Source organism: Equus przewalskii, unplaced genomic scaffold (genome assembly GCF_037783145.1).
Source record: "Equus przewalskii isolate Varuska unplaced genomic scaffold, EquPr2 ChrUn-7, whole genome shotgun sequence".
NCBI lineage: Eukaryota > Metazoa > Chordata > Mammalia > Perissodactyla > Equidae > Equus > Equus przewalskii.
Window position 1 is genome coordinate 742,848 of NW_027228755.1, and position 16,500 is coordinate 759,347.

The window sequence follows — 16,500 nt, forward strand, 5'->3', positions numbered from 1 at the left end:
TTTAAAATTATTAGACCATAACCTTTTAGAGTGCCAAACTATCCCGTATTTATCAGTGTACTTCCTCCACCTATCACATTCACCTGGCACTCATGGCTGTTAAAAATTTTTTACTGAATACAATAATGTGCAAATGAAGAAATACCGGATTATAAATGAATGCCCATAAGGAAATAAGCTTTGTGAGGTGTGACCTGAATATAACAGAGAAGCTAAGATGTTTCATCATAGAGGAAATATTATTCTGCTTGAAACAGTAGGGAGTGATTTTAGCGTATGTAGTTGAGTACTTGAGTGGTCTGCAATTGAATAGCTCTGAGGCACAGCTATACTCAATAGCAAGGTGGGGGGACCTGGAAATACTGATGGTCTTCCTGCTCAATTCCTATCCCACCATATCTTAGAACTAAGAATGACTTGATTTCATTACCACAGGGACTTGTTTCTACTCAGCCTCCAAAGGTGAGCATTAACCAGGACAAGAAATGAAAAAGAGTAGATCCATGTACTAGGCCCTCTGCTTAGCACTTGAAAAGCTGGTTTGAAGTAAATAAAGCCAACCTGCAGAGATAGACACCTTGGCTCTGGATTATGGTCTTGACTCCGGATTATGGCACCTCTAAGGGCAACTCTGGATCTAGTCTATGGTGTCTGGTTTCTATATTCTCTAGGCACTTCCAGCTGGAGTGAAGGAATCAAAATTGGCCTATTGCCCCCATGATTCATACATAGAGGTCATGCATTACCTGATCTTCTAATGTGAAGTGGTCACATTCTTGGAACCAACCTTTCCTTGTGAGAACTCCTTCCCCTGTTTACATGGTGAAAGGACTAAAACAGAAATGGATGGAGCTGACATTATAGCAGAACCAAGTCATAACAGTTTAAAGTCTTTTTTTGTTTGTTTTCAGCATCTTTCTGCTGGTTACAGACACCTCCCTTCCTCTTGGGATATGCTGAGTTCAGCAAGTCCAGCCTTGTCAGTTCTGCCCCTGAGCCCATTCGTTTCTGGTCATTTGATAAGGCTTCTGCTGCTGATAGGACCTGCCTGCCTCTCGCCTCTCTCCTCTCAGCACACTTGCAGCCAAAACTGAATATTCCTGCTCTGGGGCCTCCTTCCAGTCTTAAATTTCAGCTCGTCATCTTAAGCTGCCTGGGTCATGGCTCTGCTATTCTCCTTGATCCTTGGTGAGTATCTCTGCCCCTGTTGGTTTAGGCTTCAGAGTACTCTGGGACTTTGATCAGGAGAATTCTTTCCCTGCCTAGCTGGTGCAGATCCAGGTATCTTTCAAGGAGAGTCTTCTCTCTGTTCTACCCTTTCTCTATATCTAGCAACTGTTATAAACCCAAAAGTCACTTAATCTGTACTCAGTTTATAATCTGCTTTGATTATCAAATTTTTTTCTACTTCCCTATATTTGCACTGACATATTTATAATAGTTTATCCCATTTCCTTTTTTACATTAATTTTCCTAGATGTACTGTTTATAAAAAGACACATAGATGGACCATGGGTAGCAGCAGGTAAAGCAAGAAAAAGAAGTATAACTGTAAGACAAATATCTTTATTGATCATATTGTTCAGTTTCCTCTCAAAAGTGTTTCGTACAATGTTTCCCCAAGTTTTTTATTATGTAATTAACTTAGAATAAATGGGGATTTCAAAGTCAAAGAGATCTGAGTTTTAATCCTTGTTCTTTGATTTCTTAGCTGTCTGAATTTTTAAATTACCATCTCTCTCTGAAATTTTGTTATCATCCATGAAATGAAGACAAGTTTATGTTCCTCAGAGGTTTGCTAAGAGCCTTTTCACAGGATGACTAACTTAGGGCATCTAACCATGACTTCTAGGTTTCTTCCTTAATCACATCCATTTTTATTGTCTTGATGATCCAGTGCATCACTGAAGTTCACTCTGGTCTCTCAATTGGGCACCTATGTGTTCTATGTAAGCTGCTGGGCATATTCTTAAACATCTGTACATCGCCTATATACCTAACAGCTAGTCCCACCCTTCATGAAGGTACTGTTGAATCTCCCAGGCTTACTTCAATCCCCTCTCCTTCGTGAAGTCTTTATGGTCTCTTTACTCATAATTATTGACTCTGCTACAGAGCTTTTAAACTTTTGGTCTATATCACTTCACATCTGCATATCAGGCTTGGCATGTTCAGTTTCCTTTGCATGTACATGTTCTGTGTTCTTTACTAGACATTAGGATGTTATGTATAATATAACCTTGAGTTTTAGATAGTTGCAGACAAGCTTTCACTGAGTCTGAAAGTGGCCACGTCCTAAAGATTAAGGGATGGAGTTATTAACAAATTATTGGAAACCAAAAAAAAAAAGAAAATGTCCCAGGACAAGCCACTGAAGTGCTGTACTTGGATCTTCCTGAAAAGTTGTAGGCTGGAGGTCCAAAGATATTAGCTCCTTTAGAAATATCCTATAAGGTGAGGTGGTGGGGAGACAGTGAATTCTGCAGTTCAAAATGCCTCAGTGTCAGGGACCGCTGACAGTCACAGGGCTCAGGACTTTCTACAGCTTTAGGAGGGAGCCTAATATATGGAGGAGTTGATTCACACAGAGATACTATAGGAGGAAACTCTGATATTTTGAATATGTGCCAGCAGGTGTTTAAACTTGGAGGTTTGGAACTAAATGTGGAACTGCTTTCTGATCTGTTGACCAGGGGTCAGCAAACTTTAGCCCACAAGTGAAGAATGGTTTTTAAATTTTTAAATGGTGGGAAAAAGTCAAAAGAAGAATAATATTTTGTGACACACGAAAATTACATGAAATTTAAATTTCAGCGTACATAAATAAAGGTTTATTGGAACATGGTCATGCTCATGCATTTACATATATATAGCTGCTCTCATGATGAAGTGGCAGAGGTGAGTAGATGTAACAGGGACCATATGGTCCATAAAACCTAAAATATTTATGATTTGGCCCTTTACAGAAAAAGTCTGCTGCCCTTGGTCTAAGTGCAGTGCCAGTGAACGTAGACAAATACCACCATTTTCCCCTACTTTCTGTGCTACCTGCCATGGCGTCTTTACCTTCCCCCACCAGTGTGTCTTTCCTGTGGCCTCCAGCATGCTTTCCTGTTGAGCCTAGAGGCTGTATCACCACACTTCTACTTCAGGCAGTATTCACCAATCAATCTGATTGACTAGAATAGAAAACCAAATCTATCCATGCCTGGGGTAGAGCCAACATCAAACGTAAAGGGAACGTGATGGGTCAGTCTGCTGTTATAGAATTGGTCTTTGTGGTTCCTAGCCAGTGTCCATGTGTCCATTGAGGCTGGTCATTCCAGAAAAGAAAGGTCCCAACAGGACTGACTTTGGAGGCTCTCTATCTACCACTCTACCTGTCCCACAAAGTTTGGTAAAGGTTTTGTAGAGAGTTGCATTTTTTTTAAGAAAGCCTTGGAAATTGACTACATGATCTCACTCACTTCCTTCTTTTTTTCCCCAGCTATTTGCACCGGACCTGTTCTCTTAGGTAAGATTTTGGGGATCTTGAAAGGGAGCCCTCGAAGCTCTGGAGAATGGAAATTTTGAAGTTTTCTGGGTCACAGAGAGACGCTCTGGTTCAAAAAAGCCCAAGTAGATTTCCTTTCTGGTTTCCCAATCCACCCACTCAGTCTTATATGAGTGGATTTTCACCTCCAGAGTGTAGAAGGAATTTGGGTGGTTTGTCCTGAAAGTGGACTCCTTCCCACTTGGCTTCTGTGGCCCAAGACTCTTGGCCACCTCCAAGTATCAGATGGCTTTGTTTCAGGCTTAGAAAGCACCTCATCCCTTTGGGGGCATATTTGGGAAATAAACTTCCTTTTGCCCTGCGAAGTGCTACCACTTCCAGGTCCCTCTACCAGCTGTAATGCCACCTTTGAACTAGAAATGCATCTGCTTCTGTGTAGCACATGGCTTGACCAGCAGAATTCAGACTGAATTTCAGACGCCACTGGCCACCTCTGTGAGGAGTCTTTGAGCAATGCACAAACTGCTCAACTGAAGAGAAAATGGGGCTGCACAGACAGAATGAGTCTCTGGGAGAGGAAGGCCATGATGGTCCAAACTCAAGGAAGTTGGTTGTGGATTATCAGTTTCTTTTACATTATCCCTTCAGTTTACTCTTTCTTTTGATGATAGAGGCTTCGTCAGAAAGGGAAAACTACAGACTGTGCTATGGATGTGGAGGATCCTACACCTTGCTGGATGCAATTTGATTCCTTAAGGAGTGCTGCTTCTTGGTTCCCAGTCCAACACTCAGATTACTTGGTCTTTTTTTCTCTGGCCTTCGGGGCTGTCCCTCACTGCTGGTGCAGGGGGGCAGCTGCTCTCTTTATAGTCTTCCCACGTTCCAAGATGTTTTTCCTCCACCCCAGGTCCCTCTCTGAAGCCCTCAGCTAACAAAGTAGGGTAAAGACAATGTCTAGCACACAGCTGCCCTGATGAGCCCCTCTACTCTTCCTTTTCTCTAGCTTTCAAATCTCTTCTCAGCCCTTCTCTCCCCTCAAGCTGGATTTCTTTTATACTTATTCTGTGTTTCTTCTTTACATATTTCTTCTTTCCTAGGAGTTGTTCTAGTCCTCCTCTCCATGGAAAATGAAAACCCATTTAAAGCCAGAATTTTGTAGCTCAAAATCAAATAAAATAACGTGGGCATGATCCTGATAGCTACTATTTCCTGGAGTATGCAACAATCCTTATCCAAACTCTAACCTTAGTTACAATGACCCAAAAGTTTTTTCTAGGTGGCTCTTCTTGTATTATATTTGTACTCAGATTCGTACACCTTAAACTTTGGTGTGACAAAATTGAAACTTCTCTTAGTTTTTTATAGGTAGATTTTGAATTCTATCTCTAGCCTCCATTCCTCATATTGCTTTCCCCCCCAAAAAAAGTTATGGAAGAAAAAGAGAAAAACAAAACAAATGATCAAACCAAACATAAACTTCTCAGTGCAGTTTAAAATCAGCCAGCCCAGAGTTTTGTCATTCAACCACTTCTTCTGGAGTTGATTCCAAGTCCTACGGAGTTTGTGCAGAATTGAGACAAGGTAGGCAGTGGGAAATCTGGTCCTCAGAAGTCATAATTCATTCACATAGGCATCTGGGTCATCCCATGTGGCCCATGTTGTCATATGTTATACTATTTATATCTCAATAGGCCACAGTCCACCAGTCCAAATGTGGCCCTTCCCTGTGCACCAGATCTCTCTCAGTCAACTGCCCTATTTTATGGAGGCATGGAAAATTTAGCTCTTCTATTTCATTATATTGCTCTGGGGCTGCAGGGGAAGTGGTGGGATTGCCTCAAGCCTATTAGATATAATCTCCTTGAGGGCAACACTGCTATTTTGTTCATCACTGTTCCCTGAGTTTATAAAACAATACCTGGAATCTAATATGTGCTCAACAAAAGTGTATTGTTTGACAGGCTCTTCCTTGGTCTCCCTACAGCACCATATCTACTCTATGTTTATAACCTGGTGGAAGGGAAAGAATTTCTATTAGTCTTTTCCACCCCTAGAGTTGTAGCTCGGAAGCAGGAACAAGTCCTGGATTACTCAGAACTTATCTGGAGGCTCTTTGGAATCTCCCTCCTATCCCTAATGCCTAGAATTTTCTAGACTAAGTATTGGGGTTCTGAGACCCTGAGGCTCTGACTCTTCCCTTGCCCACTGCTCTCTGTATTTCTTCTGAGTTGGGTTCTTGGACATGGGAAAATGTCATAGCAACAAGGATGGGTAGGGGTAGATCATTGATATTGAGAGAGAGTCAGGTTGATCAGCCCAAATTATATCAAGACACTCTGCCTCCATCTGGCTACCATGGGAAGAAACAGCATTATGAAGAAGAAAAGACACAACAGATATCTCTATACTCGTGTTCTGACTTGAGACTTCCACTATTTGACAGTATGACTATATGACCTTCATTTTCATGAGGATGATTTTCCTCATCTGTGAAATAGTCAGGTGGACTTGACGACCCCTATAGGTCCTTCCAATTCTGACCACTAGGGATTCTAAAAACTGCTGGATGTTTGACTAACCTCTTTCTCTTAATCTTCAAACTCAAAAACCAGCAGTCATATCTAGGTGTCATGAAGTGCAATTTCTTGGTAGGGTACAGTTAAGAGTATTGCAAAACAGAATGCAGAGATGGGGTCCTGAAGCTCTTCTCTCCCTCCCTTTTGACTCCTCCTTTCTCATCATCCAACTTTTCACACCCTCTGTGAATGGTGGAAGAGTTCCAAGATGACTGAGTACATGCCTGAGTACTCTCCGGGCTCCTCCCACATGTCCAGCCAATATTCCATTTCTTTGCAGGATCTTCATCCAGAGTGCGACTGGTGGGAAGCACCCGCCGCTGCGAAGGGCGGGTGGAAGTGGAAAAGGAAGGTCACTGGGGTGCCGTGTGTGATGATGGCTGGGACATCAAAGACGTTGCTGTGGTATGCCGAGAGCTGGGCTGTGGAGAAGCCAGGGGGACACCCAGTGGTATTTTATATAAACCATCATCAGAAGAAGAGCGAAAATTCCTCATCCAAGACGTCGATTGCAATGGGATGGAAGATACACTGTTTCAATGTGAGCTTGAAGACGTTTTTAATTGCTTAGACAATGAGGCTGCAGGAGCATTGTGTGAGAGTGAGTATTCCAGGGCTCAAGGACTATCTTCCAGCTGTTCATATCCTACATGATCACTCTTGTTTGTTTTTATTTCTCACAGTGGACTTTCACACAACGGCAAATTGGCTCTCTGTCCTTTACATCTCACACTTTCTCAATTGTGAGCCCGGGAGACAAACATTAGCCTCACCTAGAATTGTTACTCCTTCTTGGTTGACCTAATGCTTTCCTCTTAGTTACAATGTATATGAGAACCTGTTTCTCTCCTTTACAGACACATAGACATACACAGATCCATCAACCACTAAATGTTTGTTGAATAGTGCATCCTGTCTCTGGCTTGGGGTGGAGTTGTGGGGAAGAGATGACCTTGCAAAGTATAGTGTATGCTTTTAAAGTTCTCAAGGAGTCCACCGTATAGTTAGATAGACAAGAGCTGCTCATAAGAAACCAACACAACACAACCATATGTGTGTGTATATATATATATATATATATATATATATATATATATATATAGTATTGTTGCATTCCTTTACTCCCTTCATATATTTGCTTTCATGTATTAATAATTTCTCCCCTCTCTGCATACACTTTCTTCCTCTTAGACTGCGATTTGTCTGTGAGACTGGTACATGTCTTCTCTTTGTCAGCCCTCAGTTTATTACCAAGGAAACAATCACTAAATCTTTGTGCCCTGATGATGAGGTCTCATTCCTATTTCTTAGAAAGATTGAGGATTTGGAGCTCTAATCTGGGATACTTGGATGATAATGTTGAAATTGAGCTGAAAGGTTTTTGGCCTTGGACCCATTGTATATGCTATTATTGTATTTTATTATTATTTAAAAAAAATCTGTGAAATGCCTCTACCTGCCTCTTGTGAGAAACAAATGAAAATTTTAATGCTAAAATAATTTGAAAAATAAAAAAATGCTACAGAAATAATTGATGATTCAACTTGGAACTGAGAAATAACATTCACTTCGTTGATTCACTCATCCATTCTTTCAGCAAGCATCTATTAGGCAGTGCTAAGCACTCTAGAATACATTGTACTACACACCAAGAACAGAGAGATGTGTACATTAGGCATGCATGCATTTTCTGGGAAGTCTGTGTTCTTGTAGGAAACAGACACTTCCTCTTTCTTTTCCCACAGTTCCAGAGAGTGTGCGGTTGGCTGGTGGCACCGGGGCCTGCAATGGGCGAGTGGAGGTGAAGCACCAAGGGCAGTGGGGCACCGTGTGCAAAACAGGCTGGAGCCTCTTGGATGCAAAGGTGGTGTGCCGGCAGTTGGGGTGTGGGAGGGCCATACTGACCAAAAGATCCTGCAACAAAGCTACCGAGGGCCAAGGGCCCATCTGGCTGAGTCACGTGTCATGCTCAGGACAAGAAGTAAGCCTTCAGGATTGCCCTTCTGAGCCTTGGGGAATGAACAACTGCACCCACGATGAGGACATGTGGGTTGAATGTGAAGGTAATGCCTATGAATCAAGAGACTAGGTTAATTCATGAATTCAATTAGGTGAAATTCCATTCAATCAATGTTTACAAGAACTACTCATGCATTGAATCACCATGCCAAAGTTACTTAATTGTGTCAATCATCAATTCTAGTTTTTAAAATGGAAATGATAACACCTGCCTTTGTATATGAAAGTTCTTTAAACACTATTAAGTACCATTTTAACATGAATGATTATTACATTGAATTCTATATAATAGGGACAGGGCACACCATTCCATGTATTTGTTGAATTCTTCAACTTTTAAAAACTACTAGATAGTCATTTATAAATATTAGATTTTTATAAAATGAATGGGGAAGTGAAAAGATCCTAGTTAAAGAATAGACCTCAGCCAAATGGATTGGAACCTAGAGAAGGGGCTATAATCATAGAAACGCAGGAGGAGAGTTTCAAAAGTACTGATGAGATTTGAATGAGGATGTGGATGATCTTCTTATTTTTTTCTTCTTTCCATGCTTCTCTCCATCCCCTGACTTCCTCCTGCACACCAAAGATCCTTTTAAGTTGAGGTTGGTAGGAGGAAACAACAGCTGCTCTGGGCGACTGGAGGTGCTGCACAAGGGCAAATGGGGCTCTGTCTGTGATGATGGCTGGGGAGAAAAGGAGGACCGGGTCGTGTGCAAGCAACTTGAATGTGGACAGTCCCTCTTTCCATCTGTCAAAGTCCGGAGAAGATTTGGACCTGGGAATGGCACCATCTGGCTGGATGATGTTCATTGTTCAGGGGAGGAGTATTCCCTGGAGGAGTGTGGGCACAGGTTGTGGGGATATCACAACTGCAAACACAAGGAAGATGTGGCTGTGATCTGCTCAGGTAAGTCCTGTATATGGAGTTCATGAGGACTGGCACAGAGGGAGGTGAGGAAGGGGTGGTGGGGGTGAACTCTGGGATGAGGGTGGCTCTACCAGTGCCATATAGCTGTCCATAGTAGTCACCTACTTTATGCGCAAATCAAGGGATATAATTGAGTAGTTCTAGTAGTGAATAGAATAATAATATAAAAACCCATACCATACAATTACTGAGTGTGAGAGCAAGAGTGGTTTTGAAAATTATTGGATCAACACCTTTATATTAAACATGGAGAAAGTAAGAATCAGAGAAAATAAGCAACTTACAAAAATCATAAAAAATTCCTTTCAAATGGTAGAATTGAAATGACCAGTCTTGACTTTTAACTCAGGGTTACTTCTCTTAGATGACCTTAACCCTCAAACCCTAATTTTAAACTATGGATGATGGTTTTACCCCATCCTATTTTTGTATTGTCACTCCCCAGATTTTAAATTAATCTGGGGGCATGATTCCGGGGTGGGGGGCTCTTTGGGAATGCCCATGAGAGAGTCTTTTCAGAGAGGCCGGGATACCAGCCCTGAACTGTAGACCTCTTCTACGAAGAAGGCTTGACTCAACTTGAGCCAGGAAATGCAAGTGCAGCCCCTGGGTTGCTGACTCAAGAGAGCCATAGGTCTGAAGCTCAGTTTTATAACCAGGGTAGGAAGCTGGTTGTGTGGGGCTGCTTGGTTAAAGACCCAGCTGAGGAATTAGGTAAGAGCTGATAGCTGATCAAGGATGTGAGGAGCAGCCAGTGCCTAGAAAAGAAGAGATTTAGCCCTGCTGCTGCCATGTTGAAGCTATCTAATTTTAGATAGTCACTTAACTGCTCAGGACCTCAGTGTTTTCATCTGCAAAATAGGGAGACACTTGTGCCCATTTGCCTTGAAGTGTTGTGTGAGTGTGTGAGGATAAGATGCATTAATATACATGAATACTGTTTGTGACATACAAGGAATCTGGTGGATAAGTCCCTAGAATACTGCACCAGATTCTGATTTGGCTCCCATCAGTGTGGGATATGTGAGTGATTAGGTTCTGGGAGGGTCTCTTTCCTATTCTGGGACCCACTCTCCTTTCTGTCTCTTTGAGCTTGAATGAAATAATCTCTTCTTGGCATATCCCCATCATTACTGTACATTTTTCTTCTCTTTACAGGACAGGAGCCTGGGCTTCCTGACGCTTGACATGACCCTCACAGGCCCCGAGTATCCTTTGCTTCCTCATGGGTCCTGATTGGCCCAGCATGAGCATTGGGCCTGCTGGCTTTAGCCACCACTCCCTCAGCCTCTCAGCAAGAGTCTGAACAATTGCTTATGCCTTGCTCTCTGAGCTAAACACCCCCATCATTGCCTGGAGATATGAGTTGTTGAATTCCCTCTTGCTGGGGAAGATGAGCTCCCGGTCATCTTCTCCTCACTACTGACCCCTTGGCATTGGTTTTGGCCTCTCCAGCCTCCTTAACACACCTGGGATGTCCAGGCCTGTTACTGTGACAGTACTGGCCATTACCAAGGCAAGATCCATGTCTATAAAGAACGTGAAAGGAAGGAGACAACGAAAGGAACATTTGAAAGGGTATGTGGTTAGATGATTACGTGGAACCTGAGGGAAAGTTTAGAGTCTTTTTGAACTCTTTTCCTCAAGTTTCAGGTGATCACAACAATTAATGACACCTCATTACTCTCCTATTCCTTGGTAAGAGTAGACCATTCTTTCAGTAGCAGAGCAGCATCTTGTAATCATAGACTTTTTCATGACGCTTGGAAAAAGATGTTGTGCTTCCTGAATGACCATAATAAAATACCTTTTTTGTCCATGTACATAGAACTTGCTGACATAATTGGCATTTAACAAGAAGAATCTCACAAATGCATTTTAGTTTATCTAAGGAAAAATTGGCTATGAGGCTTCCACTGGAAGAAAGGAAAAGAAGAGGCAGAAAGAGTTTGAGGAGGTCCAAAGTTGTGCCTCATACCAACAAGATAATATCATTTTCATTTTATCAACTCAGACTTTGGGGTCTGCAAGCATGAGGCAAGAGAGAACGATACAAAGGAGAGAATCAAGACAATGCTAAAAATCAACAACTTTAGACTCTGGGGCTAAGTTGAGTACCTGCAATATACCTACATTAATGCTATCTAATAAAGTAGATCTCATAGTCTCCACAGTTGCTTCTCTGTGTGATGTGCTCTTTCTACCCACAGGGAAGCAGTGTGCCAGCTTCTTGGTGACAGCCTTTTAGGCAGGGTTAGTTAAAAGAGAACATAGAAATATTACTCTAGTCAGGATGTGGAACTCTTTCTCTGTTTCCTAGAATGGGAAAATAAGTAGAGAAATCTAACTTCATAGAAGAGAAGAAAATGTCTTAACAGACATTTGGGGATCTGCTCTGTCTACTCAAAGAGATTTTGCTTTTATCTGATCAGTTCTCACAAGGCTTCCTGATTTTCCCCACAGACTACTATCCTGTCGCTCTCACCCTGTATTATCTGGAATCTAGAAGCCTGCTGATCTGCCTTGATTGGGTCATTGAAAAGCTCTCTTATCCTAGTAGAGTAGATCAGACTTGGAATTTCACAAAATAAAATTTGATTTCCCCTTAGGTTCTACATTAAAATTTCTTTTGTAAAATTCCAACCCAATAAAACCCCAGAGAACCAATGAGAGAAAAGTAATAGCTCTTGGTGGAGATGGTGTGAATCTCACTCCAAGAGCAAGACCTGACAATATCCTAATAGATAGTGTCAGTCGGTCCGATAAGATTGCGTCATTAAGGAGAGGAAATTGAGAAGCTGAAAGATGAAGTTGACACTGGCCGGTTAGCACTGTCCATAGAAGACGATTCCCTGACTAAAAATGTGTCTCTTTAATCTTGGTGTCCAAAGATAAAATAGCATATCAGAGCCTGAAGTGATCAGCGTACTGTCAGTGACTGCCTGTGTTCACAAATACTCCTGTTTGTTTCTTCTTCCCGGACATGCCACTAGTCTCTCCCAAGTTTCTCTTAGATGATGCCCCAGCCAGCCCTCCTGGCCCCTCCCTAGCAAGGCAGTCCAGTAAACTTGAGCTCTGCATTCAGGGGGAGTATTGCCCATTGGGTAGGTTAGGGTTTATGAGCTGGCATATGACTTGTCCTCCGAGAGCCTCTCCTGTGACCCTCTCCCCACCCTTACTCAGGTCCGGATTCCAAACTACTTTGAACTGTTTGGCATGTGCATGTGCAGTAGGTACCCTTTTAGCCATCCTGAGGCAGCCTGGGTCCTCCAGGCCTGTGGAGGTGGGGCTCAGCCCCACCATCTTCATAGTCTTCAATGTGGAGGGAACTCAGCGCCTGAAAATCACCCTGAGGTGGCAGCTAAAACTGGTGACAGTCAGTCCCCATTTGGCCTTGCTGCCTGATGGGGTCCTGGGATTCTCCAGCTCCCAAGCTTTTATCAGATGATACCCAAGCCAGTCAGTAGGGCTTGGCCCTGGCAAGGCAGGACAGTCTCCTGCTGCTCTGTCTTCAGAAGGAACATACACCTTTGTGTAGGCTAGCCTTTGGAATTAGCCATATGCATTGTGTCCCCAAGCTCCTCCTCCTGTGAAAAAGCCTCTTCTAACCAGTGCCATGTTCCAGATCCCCAGCTACCATGAACTGTGAGGAGGTGCATGGGGAGTACACACACTTTCAGCCCTTCTTGGGCAGTAGGACCCTCCTGGCCCGTGGAGCTGAGGCCCAGCCTCAACCACTGGCATAGTCTCCAGTGTGGAGGGGACCACAGTTTGAAAATTGTCCTGATTTGGCAGTTCTAAGTTGGTGACAGTCTATTCCCACCTGGGCTTGCTGCATGGCAGGCTCCTGAGCTTCTTCAGCAACCATGGCTCCCATGTGTCTCTTGTATGTAAGTGAGCCATGTGGCCAGTTCTCATAATGAAAGTGATTTATGACAACTTCACATCAAGGCAGTTAACGAGTTTGCCTTCTCCATTCTCTTTCTTTCCCTATTTGCTGGCTTGCTAGACAAGATTCCATGGACATAGGGGAAGGCAGGGCCAGAAGACGGGAGGAGCCTGGATCTCTGAATGACTAGATGGAGCCAGAGTCTCTCACCCATACTCTGCTGACTCTGTCATGCATAAGAAATAACCATTATTTGTATTATGCTACTGAGATGTTGGGTGGCTTATTTACAGCAGTTAGCTTAGACTACTAACACAGACATAAAATGTTTTTTAAAAAATCAATTGCTTTGCTTCAAAGCTCACCAAAAAACTTTCTGATGATCCTTTGACTTCCTCAATAGCCTCTAAATATCTAATATTCCATGCTAATCATGAAATGTGAGACCTGGCCTACTCATTTTTATTTTTACTATAAATTATTATATTTTATTTTAATATTGATTTTTTACAGTCTTCTGAGGCCTTTTTTTCCCCTAAAAACTATACCCGAGATGTCCATGGAGGGTTCCTTGGAGACATTTTGTGTGTGTGTATTTTAAGACTTTATATTTTTTTGAGAGCTGTTTTAGGTTCACAGCAAAATTGAGAGGAAGGTACAGAGACTTCCCATGTACCTCTTGCCCCCATACAGGCATAGCCTCCCCATTACCAACATCACTCACAAGAGTAGTACATTTGCTACAATCGAGGAACCTACATTGAAATATCATTATCCCTCAAATTCCATGGTTTACATTAGAGTTTACTCTTGGTGTTGTTCTATGGATTTGGGCAAATTTATAGACATGTAGCTACCCTTATAGTATTATACAGAGTACTTTCACTACCGTAAAAATCCTCTGTGTTCTGCTTATTTATCCCTCCCTCCCCTCAACCCCTCCTAACCACTAATCTTTTTATTGTCTCCATAGTTTTACCTTTTCCAGAAAGTCATATGATTGGAATCATACAGTATATAGCCTTCTCAAGTTGGCTTCTTTCATTTAGTAATATGCATTTAAGTGTCCTCCATGTCTTTTCATGGCTTGATAGCTCATTTCTTCTTAGTGCTGAATGATATTCTACTGTCTAGATGTGCCACAGTTTATTTATCCATTCACCACTGAAGGACGTCTTTGTTGCTTCCAAGTTTTGACAATCATGAATAAAGCTGAAATAAACATCCGTGTGCAGATTTTTGTGTGGATGTAAGTTTTCAACCCCTTTGGGTAAGTACTAAGGTGTATTTTTCAACAACAAATCCTACCCTGCTGACCACAGTTGATTAGTCCCATGAGTGGGCATCTGTCCCAAGCTAAGTCAATCAGCCTTTCGCAGGAGATGGGAACTGTGATAGAAAAAGGATTAGTTTCTCCAAGTAACTACTTGTAACAAGTTAACTGAGGAGCTGTGTATGATCGTTTTTCATATACCATGCAGATCAGAGAACAAGAGGAATCCTTTCCACAGAGATACATGAAATGAATGAAACAGATGCACAGAGAGGAACATAGATGAGAGACAGAGAAAGAACCCAACAGCATTTTCAATTTCTGGTTCTTGTCTTCTCCTGGAGTCCAGCTGCATTCCTGGTCTTAGGTTCTATGACAAACTGCTATCTGTTTATAATATATATATATTTTTTGATTGAATTATATCATTGGTTTTTAGACTTCTAACCAAGATAACCCTAACAAATTTTCTCATTTTAAATTAATAAAGTGATAATTTACCAATAGTGTGTAAGGGTAGTTAGATAAGCCCGTTTATTAGTAATGAATAATTCCCACTGCATAAAATCAAGTTTACGGATCTGAAAGGATAAGGACCAGGTCCTATAGCAGAGGTACTGCAACAATATATTACCCTTGCGATCCTTGTTGGATAGATGATCAATCAACCCATTTACATAGGTGACATTTATAGCTCATCCCCTCTTTATTAAAACAGAGATGCATTGAAGTGACTTTATTAAGGTGGTGACATAGGTCATTCCAGACTTCAGTCTCACTCACAAGAAGACCAACTATCAATTATCCACAGACAAGACATCATTGTGAAAATCCCAGAGCCTGGGGATGAAGCTGAAAAAAACCCCCTGGGCCTCAGAGACTGAGAAGGACTGCATAGAAGGGTAAGAGGAGTATTTTCACTTCCACTTCATTGCCCCGTCCCCAGGCTGACACAGTGCCACGTTAAGAGGGCCCCCACTGGCCCTATTGTTTCTTCAGTAGGAAAAGAGAGCCCAGTGTGGGCAACCAGCTACCCAGCATTGCAAGATGCTTCCCAGGGGGCCACTCAAATTTTTTCTCATGGGAATCACTGAGGGAATCTGTCGCTTTGACCACTGGAGATCAGATAGAGACTGGGAAGGGGGTGGGCTTATAGAAACCAGTGCTCAGATATTGGTGGACTGCACTCCTGTTGGCAGTGGCTGCCAAGTGGTGACCTCAGCCAGTGTCTCTGCCCTTCTGCAGAGCCGAGACAGCCCTGTCTGACCGAGAAGCTTGGTTGGCAGTTATGCCTGATTTGGGGTCCCAGACAATGGGCCGTATGAGCTGTGGAGCCTGTTTTACCGCTCCAGCCCTGCCCTGGCAGTGAGGAAAATTTGCAGCCCCACTGAACTGCCCAGGATACCCTCCTGTCCCACCCAACCAGGAAAACCCAGGCAGCTACAGAGCCATCCAACAGCCACCTTTGAGTAGAGAGCCAAGCCAACAGCTCTGCCCGGATGTTGAGCATAGACTCTAGCCCTGCATAGCCAGGGAGCCTGAGTAATGACCCTTGGCAGCCTCAGAGCACAGCCAGTAACCCCACTAAATCACAGAACATAGCCTGCAGCCCCACCAGACCAGGGACCCAGACAGTGATCCCTGCCATCTTCAGAGAAAAATCTCCAGCCTCACTCAACTGCAGGATACAACTCGAGGCCCTGTATGGCCATAAAGCTTGGCCAGTGACCTTGGCCAACAGCAGAACATAGCTAGTGGCCTACCTGATTACAAACCCCAGTCCGTGGTCCTGCTTAATCGTGGAGTCCAACCAATGACACTTCCCTGCCAGAGAATACAGCATTTCACCTTGCCTAATCAGAGGTGATTGTAGAGGCCAGCTAGCAGCCCTACCTGATTGTAGAGCACAACCAGAAGCTCTTTTTGACGAGACAGCCCACTCAGTAACCCTACTTGAAAGCAGAGCCCAACCAGCAGACCCACCCAACTGCAGGCCCAGCCACTAGCACCTCCCTGACGTCAGAACACAGGCAGTGGCCTTGCCAACTAGAGACCCTAATAGCAAGCCCCACCTGCCAGCAGCTGACCCATCCAGTATCTTAGCTGTCTGGTAAATGTCTTTTCCTGCCAAAGTGAACCTGTAAAGACTGGGAAAGGGGACTACTTACTCAAATATGCAGATACCAATGCGAGAATAAAAAGGTCACAAGAATCAGATAAACATGACACCGCCAAAGGAACCTAATAAAGCTCTAATAACTGACTCTAAAGAAATGGAGATCTATGAACTGTCTGACAAAGACTCAGAACAATTCTCTT

At 42.9% G+C, this 16,500-nt stretch overlaps 2 protein-coding genes across 2 annotated transcripts in view; one reads left to right on the top strand and one right to left on the bottom strand.

Moving 5' to 3' along the window:
• The window catches only part of LOC103541334 (T-cell surface glycoprotein CD1a-like), a 546,159-nt gene that overhangs the window by 365,473 nt on the left and 164,186 nt on the right, over positions 1-16,500 (bottom strand). The window lies entirely within an intron of this gene.
• Positions 912-11,192, top strand: CD5L (CD5 molecule like). The gene is made up of 6 exons (XM_008529354.2): positions 912-1,188; positions 3,488-3,514; positions 6,350-6,670; positions 7,815-8,132; positions 8,678-8,998; positions 10,178-11,192. Exons 1-6 carry the CDS (start codon positions 1,161-1,163, stop codon positions 10,204-10,206), a joined length of 1,044 nt encoding a protein of 347 aa, XP_008527576.2. The 5' UTR covers positions 912-1,160; the 3' UTR covers positions 10,207-11,192.

Bases quoted from the DNA above. Each gene is read 5' to 3' on its own strand.
- CD5L (XM_008529354.2), top strand. From the start codon at position 1,161: ATGGCTCTGCTATTCTCCTTGATCCTTG. The intron at 1,189-3,487 runs GTGAGTATCTCT...TTTTTTCCCCAG, and splicing joins GCTATTCTCCTTGATCCTTG to CTATTTGCACCGGACCTGTT. The intron at 8,133-8,677 runs GTAATGCCTATG...TGCACACCAAAG, and splicing joins CATGTGGGTTGAATGTGAAG to ATCCTTTTAAGTTGAGGTTG.